Raw genomic sequence first — 23,532 nt, forward strand, 5'->3', positions numbered from 1 at the left:
GGCAAAGGGCCGGGGCTCTGTGTCACACAGACCTGGGCTGGAACCTCAGCCTCCCTGGTGGCCTTGGACATCTTACTTGACATTTTCCTCAGAGCCTCAGTCTTCTCATCTGTAGCCTGGAGAAAAAGTACCCCAAGAAGGGCCGGAGATTTAGCTCAGTGGTTCCGTCGCCTGCCTTGCAGGCTCAAGGACTTGAGTTTGATCCCCGGTACCAAAAAAAAAAAATGTACCCCAAGAGTTGTCAAGGCTGTCACTCAGGTCATGGGCCAGCAGCCCATGAGACCCCCAGTTGGCTCAGTGCCAGGTCTGAGCATCCATGTGTCAAGGGTTGAGCCTGGAGCTCCCAGCACTGTCCCATTCAATTCTTACAACAGCCTACAAGTGACTCAGGGATTACATCCCCATCCCCTGTACCACAATGGGCTGGTGGCTTTGCCTGAGGCCTGTAGGACTCCAGACATGTTGGATCTGAAGCTACTCAGAGACTCCCTGGGCTCTGGCTTTGAAGATTGGTTGACAACCTCCTGGCCCCCTGTTGCCAAGGGGCTCACTCATCTGGCCCCATGCCCTCTCACAGGTGTTCCAGCAGTACCCTGAATCCCGCCCACTCACCATCAAGATCCAGGTCCCCAACCCACCATCAGTGACACTGGAGAAGGACAAGGCACTGGTGAAGGTGTTTGCCACCTCCGAGGTCGTGGTCTCCCAGCCCAATGATGTAGAGACCACCATCTGCCTCATTGACGTGGTAAGTGTCTGGGGTGTTGTTGGCCCCCAGCTGGGCCTTAAGATAGAGCCTCATGGTCTCTGGAAGCCCCCAGGCCCCTTCAGATCCCCACAGTCTCCACCATAATGACTGCTTGGATGATTAATATCCAGTCTTTACCGTTTCTGGTTGTGTGACCTTGGGCAGGTCACTCCCTGTCTCTGGGCCTGCTTTTTCCTCTACTACATGGGTTTGGCCTCAAGTCATCAGTATTAATAAGATGCTCAGAGCAGTATTGGATGTACTGTAAAGACTCCCCAAGTGCTGGCTGTTGTCATTCTCAGGGGTTGTATATCATGGTGCATGGCAGAATTGACCTAGGTCATTCATTCAGCAATATTTGTTGGGCAACTACTGTGTGTTATGCTTCCTACTACGTTCCAGGAAGAAAGAAACAAGACAGATGGTACCTACTCGCTTGTCCATGGCACCCAACAGGGAACAGATCCAGATACAACAATTTCCACAATTATTTCATAGAGAAGAATTCTCTTTCTTTACATTTTTAATTGATGCATAATAATTGTACCTAGATTTGGGATACCATGAGATGTTTCAGCACACACATACAATGTATCATGATCAAATCAGGGTAATTAGCATATCCATCTCCTCAAACATTTTTTTTGTGTGTATGTCTGGAAACATTCAAAGTTCTTTCTTTTAGCTATTTTGAAATGTATAACATATTATTGTTAACTGTAGTCACCCTACTATGTTATAGGACACTAGAAGTTATTTTAGAGGAATCCATTTAAAATATGAATTATACTACTCTCCTACTTTCCTTAAATCTTCATATAGAAGTCAGTCTCCTGAAAATGACCTGTAAAGTCCTGCAAGATCATCTCGTGCTCACCTCTCAGCTCTTCAATGCTCCCCCAATATGTCAGGACCGGCCTTCACACATGCTATTTCCTAGGTGTGGAATCTTCTTTCCTAGGATGTCTGCAGGGCTCACTCCCTTATTTCCTTTAGGCCTCTGCTCAAACATCCCTCCTCAGAGAGATGTTCCCGGATCACTTCCTACTCTTTTACTCTCTGTCCTCCCCGCCTCTCTCTCTCTCTCTCTTTCTGTCTTCCTCTCTCTGTCTCTCTGTCTCTCTCTCTCTCTCATTTACTTTGCTTGTAGCCTCGACCGTACACATTTGAGGGCCTGGGATTTAGCTCAGTGGTTTCACCACTTGTTGCGCAAGCCTAAGGACCCGAGTTCAATCCCCAGTACAAAAAAACAAAACAAAACACCACATTTGATAGTTTATTGCTGGGCAGAGACTTGGATGATTTCTTCACTGCTGGATCCTCAGAGTATAGCACAGGGCCCAGGACATGGTAGGGCTCACTAAACATATCACACGTGTTAAGTGATATGTTGCCATGTGTGAAGTGGTAAGTGCCATCTTCCTTTGTGTAAGTCTACAGACCCTTGGGTTCAGACCCCTAGCCCCATCTTCTATGTCTTCCCAGTCCCTATTGAGATGAAACGAGCCACTTCAGGTTGGAGAAATGGGTGTTCTTGGCTGGCTATGGGGTGTGGGATTTTTTTTTCCATCATTTGATGAAAGATCAGAAGGACCAATTCTTGCCCACTCTGCACCCATTGATCAGCCCTTATTGTGTGACTTTCCAACAATAGCCCAAGCTTTGGGCCAGCTGAGAGCCCATCATCAGAACTCCCTATTGTATCAGGGCAGCAGAGCCCCAAGCTCTGCTTGGTTTGGCTCCATTCCACTCTAGCCTCATACAATCCACTCTCTAGTCTCCTCTCTAACCTATTAATCCTTCCCTCTTTCCTTCCCCAAGGGCTTTGCACATGCCTTGCCCACAGTCTGGATTATTCTTTCACTCTCTTTTTTATTTGGTCAAATTGTACACATGCTTCAGTCCTCCATTCAAACCCTTCCCTAAGGATGATTTCCAGTACCAGCTTAGGTCCTTGCCACAGGCACCCAGAACCCCAGTTCTTCTGTATCATGCGATCTTTGTTATTGTGTTACTAATACCACTTTTGAATTTGTTGGGAGCTTGGTTTTATTTTCGTAAGGCTAACTTTTAAATCAAATTAAATTAAATTAGATGTGGTCCAAGAAAACAAAAAGAATTTTCCTACAAAATTCCTCCTGGAAGAGGGGGATAGGTCTGGACCTTTTATGCTTTCTCCTAGAAGGTTGGGTGGTTATGATTGGCAGCCGTGATGCCCAATCCCATCTGGAGTGGCTCACCTAGAGAAAGTTTCATAGGCTACAAGCCACTTCCCTCTCTTCTTAAAGGGATCTCAGAGAGTCATGGTAAACATCCACAGGGCCAAGCATGGGAATCCTGTGGCATTTGTCTTTCTGAGAAATGTTTACCCAGCCCATTCTGTGAATAACTTGCAAACAACAGTTAATGTTGGCTGCTTGTTGCTCCCAACTCCTCCCCATGGTGGAGGGATCTAGTATATGGCTAGTGCTATCGCAAGCCCCTTGCTTATATAATATAAGGAAGCATGGCCAAGGCCTCAGGGAACAGCTTCTGTACACAGGGCCAGCAAAAGGCACACAGCGAGCCCTCAGCAACTATGACCTGTACATGATAGCAGTGACATTTCTTTCTTTTCCTTTCCTCCAGGACACAGACCTCTTGGCCTCATTTTCTGTGGATGGGGATAAGCTCATGATTGATGCCAAGCTGGACAAGTAAGAGGATTTCCTGCCTTGGATTCCTGCTCCTCAGAAAGGTGTCTTGGTGCTGCTGTGGCCGTGGCTGGCTCACATCCAGGGAAGGAGTAGAGGCCACCAGGGAGGGATTAGGGGCCGCCCAAATGGCTGTGAGGGCTGCAAAGGTGAAAATGCCCTGTGCCTGCCAACACTGCATCAGGGGCCTGCCATGGGGTGAAGCCATGCACTGAACAAAACAGAACTTCTTGGGAAGCAGCAGTGGCATCAGTAATAATGATGGTGTACCAGGGCTCTGCTCTTGGTCCTTGTCCATATAGGTTGTATCCTTCTGAAGGACCTGTGAAATCAGGGCTATTTTGCTGCCTTTTTGAAGGTGAGAAAATGACAGCTTAGGGAGGTGGATTTCCTTACTCAAGGACACACAGCAAGCACAGAGAGGGACTAGAACTGACCCTGGTCTGTGAGACCTGCTACCAGTACTGGCTTTAGAGTCCAGCAGTATGGGTTCAAATCTTGATGTGACCACTGACTTGCTGTTTGATGTTGCCCAAGTGACTTTCTGGTTGACTCTGTTTTCTCATCTGAAAACCGGGACAATAGTTTCCTATTTCATAAGATTTCTAAAAATAATAGCTATTATTTGTTAGATGCCTTCTATGTGCCAGGCACTGAGCTAAGTTCTAGATGTGTCTTCATTTAATTCTTGACATTGAACTATGGAAAGAAGTACTATTATTATTTCCATTTCAAGATTAATAAGATCATATGTCAAATATTTGGCATGTTCTTAAGTGATTGTAAGATTTTCTTTTTACAGCAATGTTTATTAAGCCCAACAGTGGGGACACTCATGAAATGATATTTGTCATGGCCACTGAGGAGTTTCTGTGGCAGCAGTGTAAAGCTTGAGGCCCAGAGGAGAAGGAGCAGCCACTGGAAGAGCTGGGGTTTCCGGCAGGGAGAGTGGTGGGGCCCAAGTTAGCAAAGATGTTTGGAAAAGGAATGAGAAGTCAGGAAGGAATAAAATACACCCTAAAATACACCCAACATGGAGGCTCCTTTGTGACGCTCTGGCTGGGCACGAAGCTGATCCTTTTGAGTGGTCTCAAGTAACTTTCTACCCCCTGGCTGAGTCTGGTCCAGCCTCTCAGGTTGTACTGTCTAGCCTCTCAGGTGAGATCCAGGTGCAGTGAGACTGAGGCTGTCACAGTGCAGAACAAGACCTTGAGGCTAGGCCTCCCCTCTCAGAATAGCACAGCAGCAGAGATTGCAGGTTCCAGGCATGCCACACAGTGAGTGGTTACGATTTCAGCCTTGCCTACATGGAAAGCCCTTAGCATCACATCTGTCCCATAGTTAGTGCTCACTAGATGGAAACCAGCATTGTTCTTATAAATTCCCCCAGGACATGGGTCTTCTAGAGGATTTTGGTAGATAGCTTCTGATGGCCCACTGAAATACAAGTGCCTTGTGATTCTGAGGGATCACTGCTTCTAATAGGCTGTTTTCTTTATCTGTAGGACCAACCTCAACCTCAAAACCTCAAATGTAGGCAACTTTGATGTAAGTATCACCCTCAGGGCCTAGGGAGATCTCCTCTGTGAACAGAGGCTGGGAAGAGCTACTGGGAATGACATCCCTATGAGCTTGGCGGGGTTGACAAGAGTGTGAATTCCAAAGGGTTGGCACCAGGGCTGGACTCCTCTGAACCTTAGCCTCCCTACCTGTAGTGACGAGGGGACCAGGTACCACTGGTTGTCACCTGAGAGGTTTTGGAGCTCAGGCTCTGCTGGTTAGAGATCTTAGACTCTCCCACAGTAACATGGGGTCTTCATCTTGGGCTCCAGGGACAGATCCCTAGAGGCGCTTCCCAGCTGGGTGAACCCCCTGCCTGGATTCAGTCTTCATTGTTTCCCCACAGGTGGGCCTCATGGAGATGCTGGTCGAGAAGATTTTTGACCTGGCATTTATGCCTGCAATGAATGGTGAGCGTGGGCGTCCATGCATGTTCAGGGGCACATGGGTTGGGGACCAGGTGGCTCCTTGTTTGCTGGGCATGTTAAATGTACATTTGAGGAATGCTACCTCAATAGCATTCCTGAGAACTTCATCCGAAGCTTATTGATGCAAGTTCTTCCTGTTTAAAAGAATTAATTTCTACAATTTATTTTTAATTAATACATAATATTTGTGTATAGTCATTGAGCATAATGTGATGATGTTGGCTCCCAGGTGTCCATTGGCTCCCTTATTTGTTTGTTTAGCTCTTTCTCGTTTAGCTGATTGTTTTGCTTTCCTGATTACCTAGGAAAATGCTATGTGTACAAATTTTAGAAAGTCTGGACCAATTTTTAAAAAGTCTCACCTTCCAGAGACAATTGATATGAATACTTGAGCATATTTCCTTCTAAATTCTATTTCTCCACTTTTTCTTATGGTCAAGATATCTCCTGACTTCTTTTCTTTCTTTTGGTACCAGGGATCAAACTCAGATCCTTGCACTTGCGGGGCAGGTGGCAGAACCACTGAGCTAAATCCCCGGCCCCTTCTTCTCTTTTTTTTTTTGGAGTAGGAAAAATTTATTGATAGAAAGAAAGCTTCTAAGAGGCACAGAAGGGGGACCAGAAAGTGGGTCCCCCCCACACTTTTTAAAGATGTTTTATACAGCAAAGCCATGTGGTGAGGTGGGTACAAAGTGGGACAAAACTATAAGACCCAATGGAAATTTATAAGGTGGGCATAAGGTGGGACAAAACTATGACCAACCAGTAAGATTACAAGTACAGTCACCCAGGTAATATTGATTAAATGGGGATCAAATGGGAAGACAAGTCACATACAATGAACTTCCCATTTAGAATATCAATCACTGCTATCTATCTCTAGGGGAAGTATTACTTCTTTTCCTTTTTATAATGCTAACCAGTATATGTGCCTCAATTGTTCTCCATGATGGTTCCTTGCTGTGTTGGCTCCTGTAGAGCTGGTGCCTTAAAGGAGGCCCTGTCAACCTGGCAACAAGACATCTAATTAACTTACCTATCTATAATATTCCCCCCTCTGAAGAAGCACCCCTAACTGCTGTGAGGGGGCAAAGGGTGAAGACAGTTCTGGCTACTCCCAGCTGAAGAGGGTCATAGTTGTGATCAGCAGTTAGAGTTACTCTTACAGTCTATCTGAAGTCCTTCGATAGGCGCCAGGCATTGTCATCTTGGTAGCCGTATAGCTTTGAGACTGGAGGAGACAAAGCCAAAGATACAGTTAATACATGGGCCAAATTATAAGGTCAGCAGGATTGCTATGAACATAGCCAACAAGGGTCTCCACTGGGAAGAACTAGTAATAGCCTCCCACAAAGAGGATAAGGAGAAGGTCCAGGGGACTTCAGAAGCCAACATAGAAGTCATATTGTATAGTTTAGCAGTTATGAGCTGTTTACAAGGTCGATCTGGTGAATCCCGAAAAAGAAGTCTAGCACATTTGTCATTGGTTCCATTTGTATGACTGCTTGGAGTTTGGCAGCCTCTAGGCAAGAATAAACAAAACTTTTAAGAAATTACAGCATGTATACCCTAAGCATGAGCACACTAGAATGGAAGGGCAGGTTGGGGAGAAAGTTACGTTTAGATACTGTAATAGTGATTGTAACCTGCTGACTCAGTTTCTTTCATTGATAAGAGGTTATCTATAAGTCTGATACTTTGTCATAAGTCTCTCTAGTTTCAGCTGTAAGAAGACACAATTTGAAGAACAAATTTCACTAAGAAATATAAAACTCTAGCTGAGGTCTTATAGATTTTACCACAGTTTTTTTTTTTTTTCTAATGTTACATAATCATGGTCAGCTACTGGTAGAGCTGGAAACTGCCAGAAGGGGTCAGTGACTGCAGCCCCTTTTTACGTCTAGCTTTATTACTATGGCATTATTTTATCCCTCTTTTGGTTATTGTTTTCTGCTGGGTGTTTAAGACCAAGTTAAAGTGAGACCTGTCAATCAGTATGAACCTCTTGCTATCTATCAAGGTCAGTTAAGTCTCCTCAGGCATTACTTTGGAACCATGCATAGAGCTGGTGCCCAGCAATCTCCCTACTCAGGAGGTTGAGTGACTTACCAAAGATGTAGGATCCTGTAGGAAAGGTTCCTTTGTGTCCTGAATCTTTGTTGATCTTGAGGGGCCAGGGCCAAAATATTGGCTGTCCTCTTAGCCCAGTTACTTTTCTAGTTTTGGTCTCCAAACTTTAGTTGTTGAACTCCCAAAAGAGAAGATCAGTGACATAAGTATTTTAGTAGGAGCAGTGAGCTTAACTATTATAATAGTTAAGACATCAAGCACCTTTGAAGTATAAAGCACAGTTAGAAGGCTGTTATTTTTTACCAACCATGGTTGTTTTAGTAGTTGAATCTCTGTAGAATGTTAACAGACAATAGTTATATATTATAGAGAAACTTAAAACCGAGAGCCACACATAGTATTTTAGCCTGAAAATCATGATGACATTGTCTTTGTAGCACTTACATGTCTATCTTAGTATGGAATAGTCTTTCAGTCAAACACCTTCATCTGATCACAAGACATTAAATGACATAAAGAAAACTCTTATTTGTTATCCTTTAGTAGGATGCCATCTAAAGAGAACATACATATTGGCCTATAAATGTATTTTAGGAGTTCATAATGTCTACCCTCTAATTTTAGTGTGATTGTTTCAACTGTTTGGTGACTGAACATCCCTAAGTGTGGTGACACATATAACATATATAACATAAGTTTTTAAGAAAACTATTGTTTGACTGGTTTTCTCATGCTGGCTTGACATGTACCTCTTATCACAAGTAGCTGGAGTGTAAGAGAAAGGCAGATACGTGAGTCAAAAAAGATCATTACTATAAACAATATCTTAGAAGACCTGTACACCCAGACAGCATGAATGATATTTAATACTCCATGAAATAACAATGAATACCAGTTACATGAAACCCCTTATATTTAATTTTGTTTTGTACCAAGAACATTTTAAAGAAAACCTTATTGTTTTTTCACAGAAAACTTAGCCCATGACCAACGTATACCTATCACAATGATATGTTTAGCGACATATTTTCCACAAAGTTATGGAAATTATTGGGATCCACCTTGTGAACAAAGGCTGGAATAAATTTTTTCCAGGCAGCTGCTTGTTTCTTTACCAAGGGGACTCCTGTCCCATAGTTTTCCTAAGCCCAAGAGTCTTTAATTATCTTAACAAATTTTTAGATGACCTGTGAGAGCCAGATCATAACAATTAACACATTATTTTGACCAATGAAAAATTCCCAAGTTATACATAAACAACAATATGTACTGTATTTATAAAACCAGTTGACATTATTTGGATCATCTGGCAACCTGGGCGAACCATGTCTTTAATTAAATTTATCTATAAGCCAACTTGAGTTACAGGCAAACATCTTAAAAAATCCAAAATGCCAAAAGAAAGAAGCTCAAACATAACAGCTGTACATATTGTAACAAATTGAACAGACAAACAGACACACACATAAGACAACTTGTTTATAAACCAGAGTGCACTCAGATGTATTTGGCCAAGTTGAATTATAATGACTTTTATAATTTTTGGGTTTATAACTATAAAAAGACTAGTCAGAACTTTATAGATCAATTAACAGAGATCTTTTGTAATAAAAATCTTCTACATCTGTGAAAGCAAAGATCATTTTAAGATGAGCCCTAAGCTGCCAATTTATCTGACTGGAATACCCAGCTACATAGGCTTCTCATGGTTGCTTTTATAGCCACAGTTGTTTAATAGCCACATGTAATTGTTCCCTCTAAAGGGACAAATTGTTAAAGGTAATTTTAACTATCTCCAGTGGGGTCTGCTCAGGCTAGGTTTGCATGTAGAAGAGACCAGGTGACACTCTTTGGAGCTAAGTGTGAATTCCAAGCAGTGCGGGGAGAAGTCCTGCCAAGGCTCCAACCTGCTGTGCTGCAGATGTCTACCTATGACAGTTTTTCCCATTTTGAAAAGAAACAGGAAAAGAAGGCATCCCTGTCTATCCCTCTTGTTCTGTGCCCAATCTAAGGTGTCCCTTAGACTTTATCTTGTCCAGTGCCAGTGGCAGCTGGCTAGAGGTGCAAGGAAGTGGCCAGAGCCAGGTTAGCTGTTCTTACCTTTCTCTAGTTTTGCTGGAGGGCTGAAAGACAGATAAATCTGAACTAAAACTTTTACATTTATCTTTTGAGAATTTCAGGATTAAATCTAGACCAATTTTCTATTTAGCCCACTGATAAATGAAGGTCAGCTTTACTCTGAAAGGATTCCAGGGAGGGGAAACTCACCATTCTGGAAGCTTTGTCTTGAAATCCAGCAGCTACAGAAAAGGGAAGTACCTTGAATCAAACCGCGTTCTCAGGAGCAGGGCCATGGAGAAGGGAGAGAAGAGTGCCTTTAAGTATGGCACAAAAACTAAATCTTAGCCATCTCAGGTGTAGAAGGACAGTTAAGTTCAGGAGCTTTTCCAGAGTGGATCTGCAATCCTTAGCAAAACATGTCTCCAGAGACAAAAGCTATGATTGACTCCCACCACACTGCTAAGCAGAAAAATCAAACCAATAAGCAAAGAACCCAAATGGCTGCTTTTTGCCGCTTGAAAGAGAATGAAAGTGTTCTAACTATATTGTTTAGGGCTTACCCTTTCAATGAATTACTCTGAATCTGCAATATCTAATTTACGATTGAAATATCCTACAGGCTGTTGAGCAGCTAGCTCCCTGATGTAGAAACACTCCCAAAGACATGTCTCACCTTTTATTAACATACAAACTGAAATGGTATCCTGTAGTTAGGCACTTAGAAGTGCTTGTTTGAACTTCTAGAGTGCAGTCTGGGAATGAGGTCCCCAGGTGTCTGTCTTTTGGGTTTTTCTATAAGCTAATAGAGGGGTCACACAATCTCACTATATCCTGCTATCTGAAGGTCACAAAAACCTGTAATTTCCAGGAATCTCCTTAGCTGTTTTAGGGTCTTGGTCTGTGGAAAGGAAAGAATTGGTTTAATTCTTTCTTTCCCCCAGTCTTTGGGTTCTTAGATATAATAAGGCCTAAATATTTTACCTCAAAGCTGCAAAGCTGTGCCTTAGATCTAGAAATATTATAACCCCTGTCTGTTAGAAAATTTAGCAGAGCAGATGTCTCAGTTAGAAAGCACTTCTGAGGGGACACATAACAGCATACTATCCACATATTGCAAGACTGTGACTTGGGAAAAACTATAGTATTTTCTTTTATCAAATCAGGATGTTGAGATGTCCTATTTTTCCTCATAAATAGTTGACAATTTCAAATAATTGAAAGACTTAGTTCTCATGTTTCTCAGACCTTCAAGAATACATGCCTGAAAATGTCTTCTATTTAATCTCCTATCTGATTGGCAGGCCAGTGGGAGTCTTGTATAGGAACTGCTTGTGTTCCAGTAGGAACCAGTTGTTCCTCTGGCTGCCTGTCTTTTGAGCTTCCAAAATTAGATAATATTTGTCTCTACATTTAGTAGCAGCTTGTAATACTACTTGTCTCTCATTAGAAATTAATATTTGATTTAAGAGCAACATTACATCTTTCTAATCTAGTCCATAGGTCTCGAGTAAGTCCTCTAAAGACTTCAATGTACATATCAGGATCATCTGAAAACTTTCTTAGGTCTCATCTGATCTGTCTTAGATTGCTGAGAAAAAAAGACACATGAACACAGGCAGTCCCATATTTGCCATTTACTTCCTGCAAGACATGTTGTCTTTGAGGGACCTGAACAATTTAGCTAAGGATGGATCTAGCCTCATAGAGATTAATTATGTCTGGCCTACAAATTCTACCCTCAGCACCTAGTGGTTAGGGCAAGGAGTAGCCTCAGGCTTAGAGGTACTGAATGCCTTAAGGGTGAGGTCTCTCATTTTTCTAAGGCCCACATTTACATTTGAACACAAGCAAGAATTACTTCTTAATGTAAAGAAAATCTCAACAGAAGATGGTTTTGACCATTTTCTCTCTTTTACAGTATAATTCTAATTGTGAGATAGCATCATAGTACTTTTCTCTGTGTACTTGGCTTTAGGAGGTAGGCACACCACACGCGGGTGTAGAGAAATACTAAATTGCTCCTTAATATATTCCAAAGGAGTAAGAGGTTCAGATATAGAGTCCTAATTTGAAACAAGAGAAACAAATATGGCATCCCATAAGTCTTTGCTTGATTCCTGTGCTCCCTAGGGCATCCCCCAGGGCGTCCCACAAGGTTTATACCACTCCAGGGTAGGTAGCTACCATCTGGAGAGGGAACCAGAAAATAAAACTGGACTACACTATCTACCCCTTACCAGCACAAGATCTTATCTCCCTCAGGGAACTCATATCCTTACTCCAGTAGGTACTCTCAAAGCGCAAGTTACAATTGACTTCAGTCATAACAATCATGTTTAGAGAAGGAAGTATTGCTATCAAACCAAGAGATTTAAACCACTGCTATCTAGTTCCTTGAAAGAGAGAGAGGAAAATAAGTCAACAGTCAAATTAGTGTATTTTTCCTGCAAAAGAGATCACCTTCAGAGATGGTAAATCAGATTCTGTCCTGGGCCCTAGGGCAGAGAAAGTTCTGAGAAATTTCTGTTGTCTGTCCAGTCATTTAGGCAACTTTTATTAGCAGCAATACAAGACTACTCCTTTAAGGTCCATTTTAATTTCACTAAGTATTTGAAACTCATAGGTCCTCCTAGCAGCCACAATCTCATAGTAAAGGCACTCTTATCAACTTCTTATGCATGCATGAATGAAGAGAAAGGCTGGCTAAGATAGTTCCATATTCTAGTTAACTAGTAAAAGCACAAATGCATGTTACTGATTGCTATTTTCCCTCATGTAAGACAAAACAGTTGTTTTGAGTTGCCTTAATCTGACTTTCTGGAAGGAGGAGTGGTCTGACTACAAGGGATTTTCAAATGAACTCCCAACAAGTTGGAGAAAAGTTTAAGTGGATTTTTAAACTCACTAGCAGAGAGAAAAAGCTCAAATGAAGTTCAAGCTGGATAAACATCCCCAAAACTTATGATACAGCATTTTATAAGTCCACAATCAATGTTCCAAAGACCATAATCTATCAGAAAAGGCATTTTTCTCCCCTACACACATAAATGATGAAGACCATGCATAGGTGGGAGAGAAGGTTCAGGTATTTTTACTCTATCAAATATTTGTTTTGTACATTTGTCTATAGGTCTTACTAGCAGTAGAGAAAGCACTCCAAACCTGTAGCTCAACTCTTAACGGAGGCTTAAGGAAGGGTTCTGATGGCATTGTTTCAGATCACTCTGAGACAGAGGATATCTGATGATCACTGACAGAGTTCCCCTTTCACCTCACTGAGGAGTCCAGCTACGAACAAGATGTGGAGATTTTCTGCTGATTACCCAGATGGGCTGTCAGGAGCTAGTTTCTTCAGAGGGACCTTTGGGTATCCCCCAGAAAGTAGCCCTGGCCATGACCCCTCAGTTGTCACCTCAGTTTCTACTAGTTCCATTCAATCAGAGATCTGTCTCTGAAAGGAACCCAATTGCCTATCTGGTCAACCTTCCACCTGCCATCGGTGTCAAAGGGAGTGAGGATTCACCAGAGGGCAACCAGGGAAACCTGTCCTCTGCTTTGAGAGTGGCAGCTGCCCTAAAGGCAATTATTAGCTGGCAGAGTAACCACTGTTTGGCATTCTATAAGTGACAGATAAAAGCTTGAACTGTTTTTATCTGAGACGATTTCATAAGAGACCCATTTTACAACATTTTTAAGCAACTAAGTCCAAATGCAACACATACAAAACAAGAATATAACATAATTTTAACAAAAGACAATACATAAGAAAAACAAGAAATGTAAACATTTAAAATATACAGCTTAAAATTAAGACACTTTGGAAACAAAAGCCAAAACAAAGGCCAGAATTTATGAAACAAAAACCAGAATCTATGAAACAAGTAGCCAGAGCCTATGAAATTAATAGTAACAATCTATGAAGCAAAAAGGCCAAAGTTAAAACCTATGGAACAAAAGCAAACTCTTACCTCTGACCAGTAATCTTGGTGGAACCTCCAAAATGATATAGGGGAAGAGATGTCACTCCCAAACCTACTAGATATCCAAAACGTGAGTTCATGTCCTCTAAAATCAAAGAATGAATTCTAGGAACAATGGAGGTTAAGAGTAGGAAAAATTTATCGAGAGAGAGAAAGCTTCGGTCTAAGAGTCACAGAAGGGGGACCAGAAAGTGGGTTGTCCCTCTCCTGACTTCTTTTTAAAAATGAATTTATTTTTAATTATACAGGGACTACATCTCCTGAAAAGTTCAATCTGCAGATAAAACTAAAGTTGACCTGACCCATATCCCCCACTTCCTAATCAGTATCTTCCTGCATTATCAATGAGATGTCCTTGCTAACTCTCTAGGTGGTCTAGACTGAGCATGCTTTATTCTCACTGTGGCATCTCAAGAGTGTGATCATGAGGTCCTTGTTGAAGTAAGGGGGTCATTTGGAGGCTGGGACAGCTGTTTGAGCAGCTGGACAATCGTGTTATGATTGGTGACCTGAGCTCCAAACTCCTTCTCCCCACTCCTGCCTCACAGAAGAGAGGACAAAGAGGGCTGGCACTCCTAGTTGATATCACCAGCCATATGTTTGGAGAGATCTTGATGTCATGCAGACCCTTATTCTGGGACTCATCACCAGGAGAGGCTGAGTCTCAATGGTAGAGAAAGAGCTGGTCACAAAGCCCATGCATGCTCCCCAGGGATGGAGCATGGTGTAGGAACTGGGCTGGCTGACCTGGGAGCCAAGAGATTGAGATTCTTGACCTGCCTTAGTCACTAAGATGTGGTGTGCACTTGGGGAAAGTTCTTCCATCTCACTGAAATGCAGTCTATCACTTTCACAATTAAGAGATTGGACTAGATCTGTGGTTCCCAAAGTGGGTGCCATAAAACAGTCCCACCAAATACCCTGAAAAAGGGTTCTATGGCCAAGCAAGACTGGGAAATGCTGAAGATAATCTTATAGGGTAGACTTACAATGTCTTTGGCTCTCTAAAAAGTCCTTGTGGAATCAAGAAGTCTGTTTAACTTCACTTGGCCACACCCAACCAGCTCATCCTCCCTTCCTTACTCCATTTCTCCCTCCCTTCTTGCCAGAACATTAGTCAGCAAGTCTACTTAGGTTCAGACAATCTGAAACCAAATGGCAAATCCATGGCAGCCATGTGTTGGGAACTCCCATGCATCTTCGTCTTTTTCACTCAGCAAACCTTTGTCTTCCCCTCCTTCCCTGCAAGGACCCACAGATTAGAGGCAACAGATGTAGAAACAGGGAGTTCATATATCATGATTTATTTCCCTAATGGGCAAGGTCAGGGGTGGGGTGGGGGAGATACCAGGGCTGGGGTACAGGAAGCCTCACAAGAGGTGATGTGGGAAAGAGTCTCAGGGAAGGCTCAATGCTCACCAGCAAGGCCAGGGCAAGGGAGTGTGCTCCAGGCAGGGGCAAAGACCTCAGGAAATGACCGAAGTGGCTAATCTTCTTACAAATACAGGGGGATTCTGGTTAGGCAGATACTTCCTGGCCATGTTGACTGTGCCTGATGACCTTTTTTTTTCTTTTTTATAGCTGTGCTGGGTTCTGGGGTCCCTCTCCCCAAAATCCTCAGCATCGACTTCAGCAATGCAGACATCGATGTCTTAGAGGTAAGGGAAGATAGAACTCTGTTCTGCATCTCCTTCTGTCCTTTGCTGTCACCTTTGGTCCCTGCAAAAGATCAGGCCAACAATTGGGAAGAAGAGAATGGGAGGGGCTAGAGCCTCTCCCTTCAAAGTTCAGGGCTGAGGGAATAGGAACAAAGTTGGTAGAATCCTTAAAGGAAACTCTCACATCCACAGTCTTATTGAGAACTCGCCGTAGATGTCACTGTCTCCATCTTCCAGATGGGGCAACTGAGGCTCAGAGTAGTAACAGGCTTGCCTAAGGTGGAAATGTGATGTAGTACATTGGAAGAGCTTTTACTGAACACCTACTGTATTTGTGCCAAAAGTACTGAGGATATAGAAATGAACAAGTACAGTCCTGGCCTTTGTGAAGCTTCCCCAGCCCAGTGGGGACACAGGACTTTGGGTAAATATTCCTGAAGTAATTGACTCGTTATAATGATGGCAGATGCCTTGAAGTTCAAATGCAGGGTCTCTTGTTTCCACTATAAAGGCCACATGTGCTCAGCATCTGAAAGTTGAAAAATACAGAAAAGGTTAGACAAATTCATGTGTATCCTCCTAGATACGTATGCAGCTCAGTAATTACACCTCGGAACACTGTGATGGATTTTTAGTCCAGTCTTTCTGGAGTTTTATTTTCAAACATGGCTTTGATTGGGAGTCAGCAGAATACTGTGGTTAAGGAATGAAGGTGTGGAGCCCAACAGCCTGGGTTCAAATCCTGCCTCTGCCAGTTTCCAGCTGGGTGGTCCTGGTCAAACAACTTAACTTCTCTGAACCTCAGTTTTCTCCTCTATAAAAAGAGGCTTATCAAAAAAAAAAAAAAAAAAAGAGGCTTATCATGGTACATAGCCACAGGGCTGTCTCTAGGATAAAATGAGATTCTGCATGGAAAGTGCTTGCCCAGACCCTGGTGCATGGTGAGCACTCTAGAAATGTCCACCATTACCATGTTAACTTTATAAAACAGAATCCTGCAGTGAACATCTTGGTTTGCCAAATTGTTTCTAGATCCAGGATTTAGTTCCTTGGAATATGCTGGTCAAGATATGGACAGACAGGCTTTTGCTCCAGATTGGCAATGTCCTTTCCAAAGCTGCTCCTATTTGCACAGCTGATGGCTCCTCCCACACACCCCATGCTTGCCCACACTAGGGGAGCAGCCAAGGGAGGTGGGCAGTGAACTTGGATGACAGTGTGGGCAGTGGACAGATGCAGGCTCTGGGACAGTCCCAGGGGTGCCTGCCTTGGTTTTATCCCTTGAGCTGCTGCAGGACCCTAGCATTGCTGAGTCTCAGTTTCCCTAATCTGACAATGGGGAATAATGATACCTATCTTGGGGAGTTTGTGGTGAGAAATTAAACTACCTGGCATTGTATTGCTGACTGTTATTAGTTGCCTAAACAAAGACAGAAATAGGAAATGTGAGCAGGACTGGCCCAAATTTGTCATCATCACCGTAATTGTCATGGTCGTTGTGATTTCCCCATTCTTGCAGCGTGTGCCCTATGCAATGTTGGATGTGAGTCTGCGTCTTGCCCCAGTCTTGGCTGATGTTATCCTCACATGCAAGGTGAAGGGCCTGAGTGTCAGAGGGTAGGCCACTTGCCCAGAGACACCTAGCTGGAGAGAAGTGGAGTCTGTATTGAAATAAAATGAAGCAGCTCAAACTAGTGGTTCTCAATGGGGCTGTACTGCACCCAGCCTCTCCCCCAGACCTTTTGAAAATTGGTAGGGATGAATAATCATGCTTGAATATTTTCATATGGAAATACATATTATTTTATTATAAATTATTTTTATTTCTCCTTAACATTACAGTAAGAGAACATACTGGTTTAAAATATATCTGTAGAAGTAGGTTATGTAACCTATGAATTTTATTTCGGAACCATAAAGGAGACAGCACAAGTACCTGTTATGAAAATGTAAGACGGATATTAGGTTTGAAGTTTTCACAACCTCAGCCCTGTGCCTGGCCTTGTAGCCCCTGTGAATGGTGACTGCTCATCTTGTCATTTTTATATGGATCTAGCCATTTATTTTAAATTTTTGATATGATTTTAAACTAAGAGGAAAGCTGCACAAAATAGAACAGATTGTTCCAAATATTCTTTTCCCAGAATCCCCTAATGCTAGTATCTTCTATAACCAGAGTGCAGTCACTTGAAACCCAGAAACTGATCCATGAGCATTAATCCACACACCTTTTCCACCAGCTCTCCCACCATGTCCTGTGTCCAGTTCAGGATTTAGTGCAGGATCTTGCATCTTGTTGTCACATCTCCTTAGAGTTCTCCCATCTGGACAGCTCCTCACCTTTTCCTTGCACTTTATGACCTTGACATTTCCAATAAGCCTGGCCTGTTTGTGGTATACACTTCAAGGTAGATCTGATTTTTTCTCATTGTTTAGTGGAGGTCACATTTTTTTTGGCAAGAACTTTATAGAAGTGGGTGTGTGCCCTTCTCCACATATTATATTTGGGGCACAATGCCCATGTGACATAGTCCTGGACAGCTTCACTGTTGTCACTTGCTTAAGGTGGTTCCTGCCAGGTTTCCCTACTGTAAAGCCACTATTTTTCCCTTTGTCACTAATAAATGTCTTACAAGGAGGTTCTTTGAGACCATGCACATGCCCTGTTTCTCACCAGACCTTCTCCCACCAATTTTGGTACACTCCATTGTGTATGTGACATACATAATGGGGATTTTCTGTTTCTGTACGTTTTTTACAGTTATTAGTTGAAATTCTTTAAGGAAGAGCAGTCCCCCCATTTATTTATATGTTCAGTCAATTATTTATATCAATATGGACTCATGGATATTTATTTTGTTATGTGGGCTATAATTCATTACTTTCATTATTGGTTGTAGAACTTTAAAAAATTATATAAACTGGGTTTTTGAAAGACTGGAGAGAAGAGCTCAGGCCTCTTTCTCTTATTTCGGGAATGAAGGAGATGAGGGGCAAAAAGGGAAGGCTCTTGACCCAGGCTCTCTCTACTGGGCAGGATAATGGCCCAGCCAGGGATTGGCAGGCCCACACGAGCCTCTTCATCACCACTGTTCAGAGCCATCTTGCCTGCTCACCTGGTTCTCTGTTCTACCTTCCAAGGACCTCCTGGTGCTCAGCACATGAGTGACAGAGACAGAGATGCTGCTGGAAGGAACCAGAACCAGCCCTGGAGCCACCTGGCCTGCACACAGTCCTTGGAACTTCTCTTCAGCCTCCATGACAGGTCCCCCCAGCCCTCCTGCCCTCTTCCTCACCTGTCCCCACTCTGAAGAGAATCGCTCCAGCCACTGCTTTGTTGGCGAACACTGGCCTACACATCAGTCTGCAGGGGGAGGGAGGGGACCTTGGGGACCGAGCTGGAGGACCCAGGTAGTCTGTTACACTTTCAATAAAGATTCCACCTTCCCTGCAGCTGGAGTGAGTCTCTGTGAAGGATCCTCCAAGGTTTGGGTGTTTTCTTCCCTCTGTGACTGAGCAAGGGGTGTCTGGCAGCTGGGGATGGTCCAGACCATGACTGGAAAATGTCAGGCGAATCCCAGGACCCTGCTGATAAGCAAGAGGGCTTTAATTCCACTCTTGGTAGCTTCCTTCTACTCTCACCTTTGCTGACCCCTCTTGCCTCAGTTCCTGCCCCACTCCTCACACATGGGGAGGACCAGGACCCTGGGGCTCTAAGCTCAAAATCATCACGATTCATATTTCGAGGGGTTATCAGAGCCCAACTCCTGTGTGCTACTGTGAATAGAGTCCCCTCTCCTTCATGACTCTCAGTTGCTCTCTGCCTTTCCTCTCTTCCTGTTTCCCCACTGTGACTTTCTGTGGTCTAGAAGGGTGGATGGGTACATGCCAGGTCCCAGAGGAGTGGTGAAGGGGGCTTCTGCCACTTCCTGCAGTGAGCTCCTGCCTGTTAAGTGCTCAGGACCTACTGAACCCTGGACTGTGACTTTGGAAAGTGGTCTCATTTAATCTCCTGAGAGCACTACAGGGTACCTACCAGGACAGCCCGTTTTACAGATAAAGAAATTGAGGAACTGAGAGGTGCAGTGACTTACCCAGTGTCACACAGCTGAAGTTTGAGCCCGGTGGCTCAGCTCCAGGGCCTATGGTCCGACAGCTCACCGCACTGCTGCCTCTGCTCACAAGTTGTAGGGGTCACCATAGGCTGAGTTTGACACCAAAGCCCTCCTGACCTGCCCAGGCAGGGAGGAGAGACAGACAGACACACTGAAGACCTCAGGGATGCTGCAACCCTCCTCCCAAACACATACAGGGTTCTCCTGGATAGGGGGAGATAGCTGAGGGGAGGGTGAGTCTGCAGAATCACAAGGCACCTCTTGCTTTTGAATTTAAGCCTATGGAGCAAGGATACAGCACCAGCCCAGAAAACAGGCAGAGAGGCTCCCAAAATAGTCCTCTAGGGCCCATCTTTGGCTTCTAGACAGAAAGCCCAAAGTCTGTACATTCCAGGAAAACCAGATCTGGCCATGTCACTGTCCCCCCAGGACAACCCCACCCCAAGGCTTCCTGAAACCCCATCCATGGACAGGGAGGGAAGCAACGGACTCTTCACACTAAAAATAAGCACAAAGTATGCTACAGAGGGTTCCTGTCCACATTAATGTCAACTGTGGCATCAGGAGGTCATTAAGGAGCAAGAATTTCTAAGTAAGCAAGATGGACTCAAGTAGTTTCTCTGTCATTTGAGTGGGTGACTTGATGGGGCCCTTAGCCTTTCTGAACCTCAGTCTCCCCATCCTCAAAATAAATAATAATATTTAATATTTAATGAGATTATGCTTTCCCAGGTGTTTAGCACTGAGGCTGACTCACAGTAGGTGTTCAATATGTGCTCGCTGTGGCTAATAGCAGAATTGGTTAACCCTAAAGCTATAAGCCCTGAGAGCCCTCGGCTCTGAGCAGAGCCAAGCTGAGGATGGGGGCACCTGCCAGGTCTCCTGGCCAACACAGTTCCCAGAGGACCTTCCCAGAGCCAGTCAGGCCTGCTTTGGACAGCTGCAGAGGCGGGGCACAGAGAGGGCAGTTCAGTGGTAGAGGATTTGCCTAACATGCCAAAAGCCCCAGGTCTAATCCCTAGCACCACAAAAACAACAGAAAACAAAGGCAGTTTTCCCTCCTGTTGTCTTTTGAAAAGGTACTTTCCTCAATGCCTTGTATGTTTTCTTTGGCTTAAAACATCAGAAAGCTAAACTGTAAAGTTGTCTGATTCAGTGTTTGATTCCTGCCTACATCATTCATTCATTCTGTCATTCACTGAATGGCACTGGGAACTCTACTCTTGGCAAGAGTGATGGGTTTCTGCCCTTGTGAAGTCTTGATCTAGTCCACAAGACAGATCTTGAATAATGAAGTCTGAGAAAACATTGATAAGTAAATGTAGAGATAATTTTGAGATGATTTTGAGGACTAAAGGGAATAAACAGGAGCACAGGGTAAGGGAAGGAAGAGGGTTGGAAGAGCTACCAATGAGCTCCTCTTTGGGGAGTAAATACAACATCAGAGCTGCCTCTGGGGGCTCTCACAGTCTACCCTTCCCCTCCCCAGGATCCCAGGTTATGGGTTTTCTTGGTTTTCTTAATAACATCCACACTCTTGGCCCTGAGCTAAGAGAAAGGTAGAGCCAGAGTCCTGTCCAGGCTGTGGGGAAGGTCTAGAGGGGAGGAAGCCCTGCCACAGTAGGTGGGGGCTGGGGAGAGGCTATGGTCCCTTTCATGGCTGCCCATTATTCGAGAGGGAACTGTGTTACTTACTTTTCTCTTGTTGCTGAGACAAAATATCTGACACCCAAAGTTAAAAGAAGGAAAGGTTTACTTGGGTCACACTTTGTAGAGGTTTCAGCCCATAGTCAGATGGCTCCAAGGCAGGGTGGAGGCAAGACAGGCATGGCAGAGCAGAAACAGTTCATGGTGAGCAGAAGGTAGCAAAGCAACAAGGGATGACCACAGTGCTTTCTGTCCCTTATATCTTGTCCAGGATACCCATCCTAGGGGTGGATAGCCCTCACGCCCTTAATCCTAGTGCCCTTGATACTAGCCTTGCACCATGAATCAATCCCTGTGTCACACGTTCTAGATCCAGCCACCTCCGAAAAAGCCCCATGAGGCTTTGGGGTGACATCTAGACCTACAAGCCATGACAGTGACAGACTTCTTAACCTCCCTCTGGGCAGCAGGACACCACCTAGTGGCAAAGATCTCCTGGAGGCAATGGGCTCCCTGGCTCTGGATGGTGCTCCGGGGGTTTCTGTGGCCGCAGGGGTCTTGTTGGCCTCAGTGATGTTCTGAGGAATATTCAGGTCAGGAAACTTGACAGCTGGTGAGCTTGAGCTCTTTAGAAAGAAAATAACTCCTCCAAAGCATTGATTAACCATGGGACCCCCCTCAAACAGGAGGGGTGGCCTGTTGTTCTGGGGAAGCTGGGGGGAGGGGCTGACTTATCTCAGGTCCTCTGTTGTTTCCCTAAGAGTTTCCCACAGTTATGATGAAGCCAAAAGAAGAGAGGAGACAACTCCTCAAGCTGGGCGTCCTGAGACTTGAGTTCAAATCCCAGTTTAGCCACTTCTTCTCTGGGACCTTCTATCAGTCCCATCCTTTCTGAGAGTCTCTTCTCCCATCTATTAGGGCCTTTTAAAAAAAATGATGAGTGTGGGGGAAATGAGGAAAGATCAAGACCAGAGATCACAGGGTTCTCCAGTAAAGCCACACAGGTCTTTCTCGTGGTAGCTCCTATCATGTAGTATCTAACATCTACAATCTTCATCTTCTAATTTTCTTATATCTCTCTTTGCTCGCAGCAAATCCAGCAGCCTCCAGTCTTTAGGGTGAGGATGGGACTCCAGGAGGATCACAGTAAGGATATGCAACACTGAATGCCACTCTGGAACTCTCTAGCCCCATGGTGGGTGGCTGTGGCCTCCATGTGTCCTCCAGGGGTCTCTTGCAGCTGCACAGTACCCTCATTAATGCTGGGGTTCAGTCACAGCCCAGCTGTTGAGAAGGAAACCTTGCAAAAGAAGATGTGTTAGCATGGGGCATGTGTTTGAAAGAGGGAAGGACAGACAGTGAATATTTCCCTTCCCCTTAGACAGCTGGTCCGATTGTAGTCTGATGACCCTTGGGGACTGTCTGAGCTGATGAGATCCTATTCAGCAGGGTAGTGGCATTCCTGTAACATGTGTAAAACCAGGGATCAGGTCTGGCTCTAAGAACTAAAGGAAGGAGTGGGCCAGAGATTTAGTTCCAAGGCGCCACCGCGCAAGGTCCCAAGTTCGATCCCCTTACCAAACCAAACCAAACAACAACAACAAACAGAAATAAAGGAAGGAGGTAACATGCTCTGGGTAAGAAAGGGTAACATGCCCTGGAACTCCTGCCCTGCCTCTCCTCTGTACTTGGCCGTATGCTCTGATATATGAGGTGTGCCCCACAGCCACTGTCTCTGTGCAAAAAGGTTCTTTTCTGGGTCTTCCTTGGCAGGTGGGAGAATGCCAAGATACCATGTGTTCCAAACTCCAGAAGGTCAAAATCCTGGTCTCAGAGGTCCTGGGCAGCCCAGACCTTGGCAATAGGTGCCAGTGAGCAGGGCTACTGGGCCCTCAAGGCCCATCTGACTCAAGCCCTGAGCCCTTTCTTTGCAACAAAGTCTCATGACACAGTTGTATGTTCTGGAAGGAGGTGGCTCCTGCATGGCTCTTTGGTGTGACAATCAAAGCACAAGCTTTAGAGTCAAATAGACCTGAATTCAAATCCCACTCTTTCACTGACTCTCTGTACTTTTTAGTTTTCTTTTCTGCAAAACAGGAGTGAAACTAGAACCATAGGATGACAGTGAAAAAAATGCAAGATGATGGGCCAAGTGCAGAGCCTGGGTGGCCAAGCACAACATCCCAACTGCCAGAATGCTAAGTCACCAGGCTGAGGAGATAGCTTGGGCAAAGGTGGAGAGGAAGCCTCTGGGGCCATGAGAGCCCACAGTCAGACTCTGTACCTCACCCCGGCTCCCCACAGACATGCCCTGCATGGTCACAGAGACTGAAAGTGGCATCCACTTCAGCCGTACCACCTTATTCCCAGCCATGCACAGGGACAGGCCAGGACCCAGTGGCTCTGTATTTGGATTTTTTTCCTTTTTTTAGATTCTATGTGAGATTGTGCAACATTTGTCTTTCTGTGCCTGGTTTATTTTACCTGGAATAATGCCCTCCACCCCTGTCTCTGTTCAACCAGCTTGCTTTCAGCAAGCATGTCTACGGACAAGGAGTGGGCCTGAGGAACA

The 23,532-nt window shown here is 44.4% G+C and overlaps 1 protein-coding gene across 2 annotated transcripts in view; it reads left to right on the forward strand.

Annotated features, from left to right (window-relative positions):
* Bpifb4 (BPI fold containing family B member 4) overlaps nt 1-18,644 on the forward strand; it is a 31,243-nt gene extending 12,599 nt beyond the window's left edge. For both annotated transcript variants that reach the window (XM_087188569.1, XM_004867947.3), the window contains 6 exons: nt 578-748; nt 3,377-3,444; nt 4,947-4,989; nt 5,348-5,411; nt 15,122-15,198; nt 18,340-18,644. In XM_087188569.1, the coding sequence (XP_087044695.1) occupies nt 578-748; nt 3,377-3,444; nt 4,947-4,989; nt 5,348-5,411; nt 15,122-15,198; nt 18,340-18,363 (447 nt within the window). In that variant the 3' untranslated portion in view covers nt 18,364-18,644. The remainder of the gene's footprint in view (nt 1-577; nt 749-3,376; nt 3,445-4,946; nt 4,990-5,347; nt 5,412-15,121; nt 15,199-18,339) is intronic.
* Nucleotides 18,645-23,532: the final 4,888 nt, after the last annotated feature.

Source organism: Heterocephalus glaber, unplaced genomic scaffold (assembly GCF_053883595.1).
Source record: "Heterocephalus glaber isolate CG9 unplaced genomic scaffold, H.glaber_assembly_v1.0 deba00001532, whole genome shotgun sequence".
Classification (NCBI taxonomy): Eukaryota; Metazoa; Chordata; class Mammalia; order Rodentia; family Bathyergidae; genus Heterocephalus; species Heterocephalus glaber.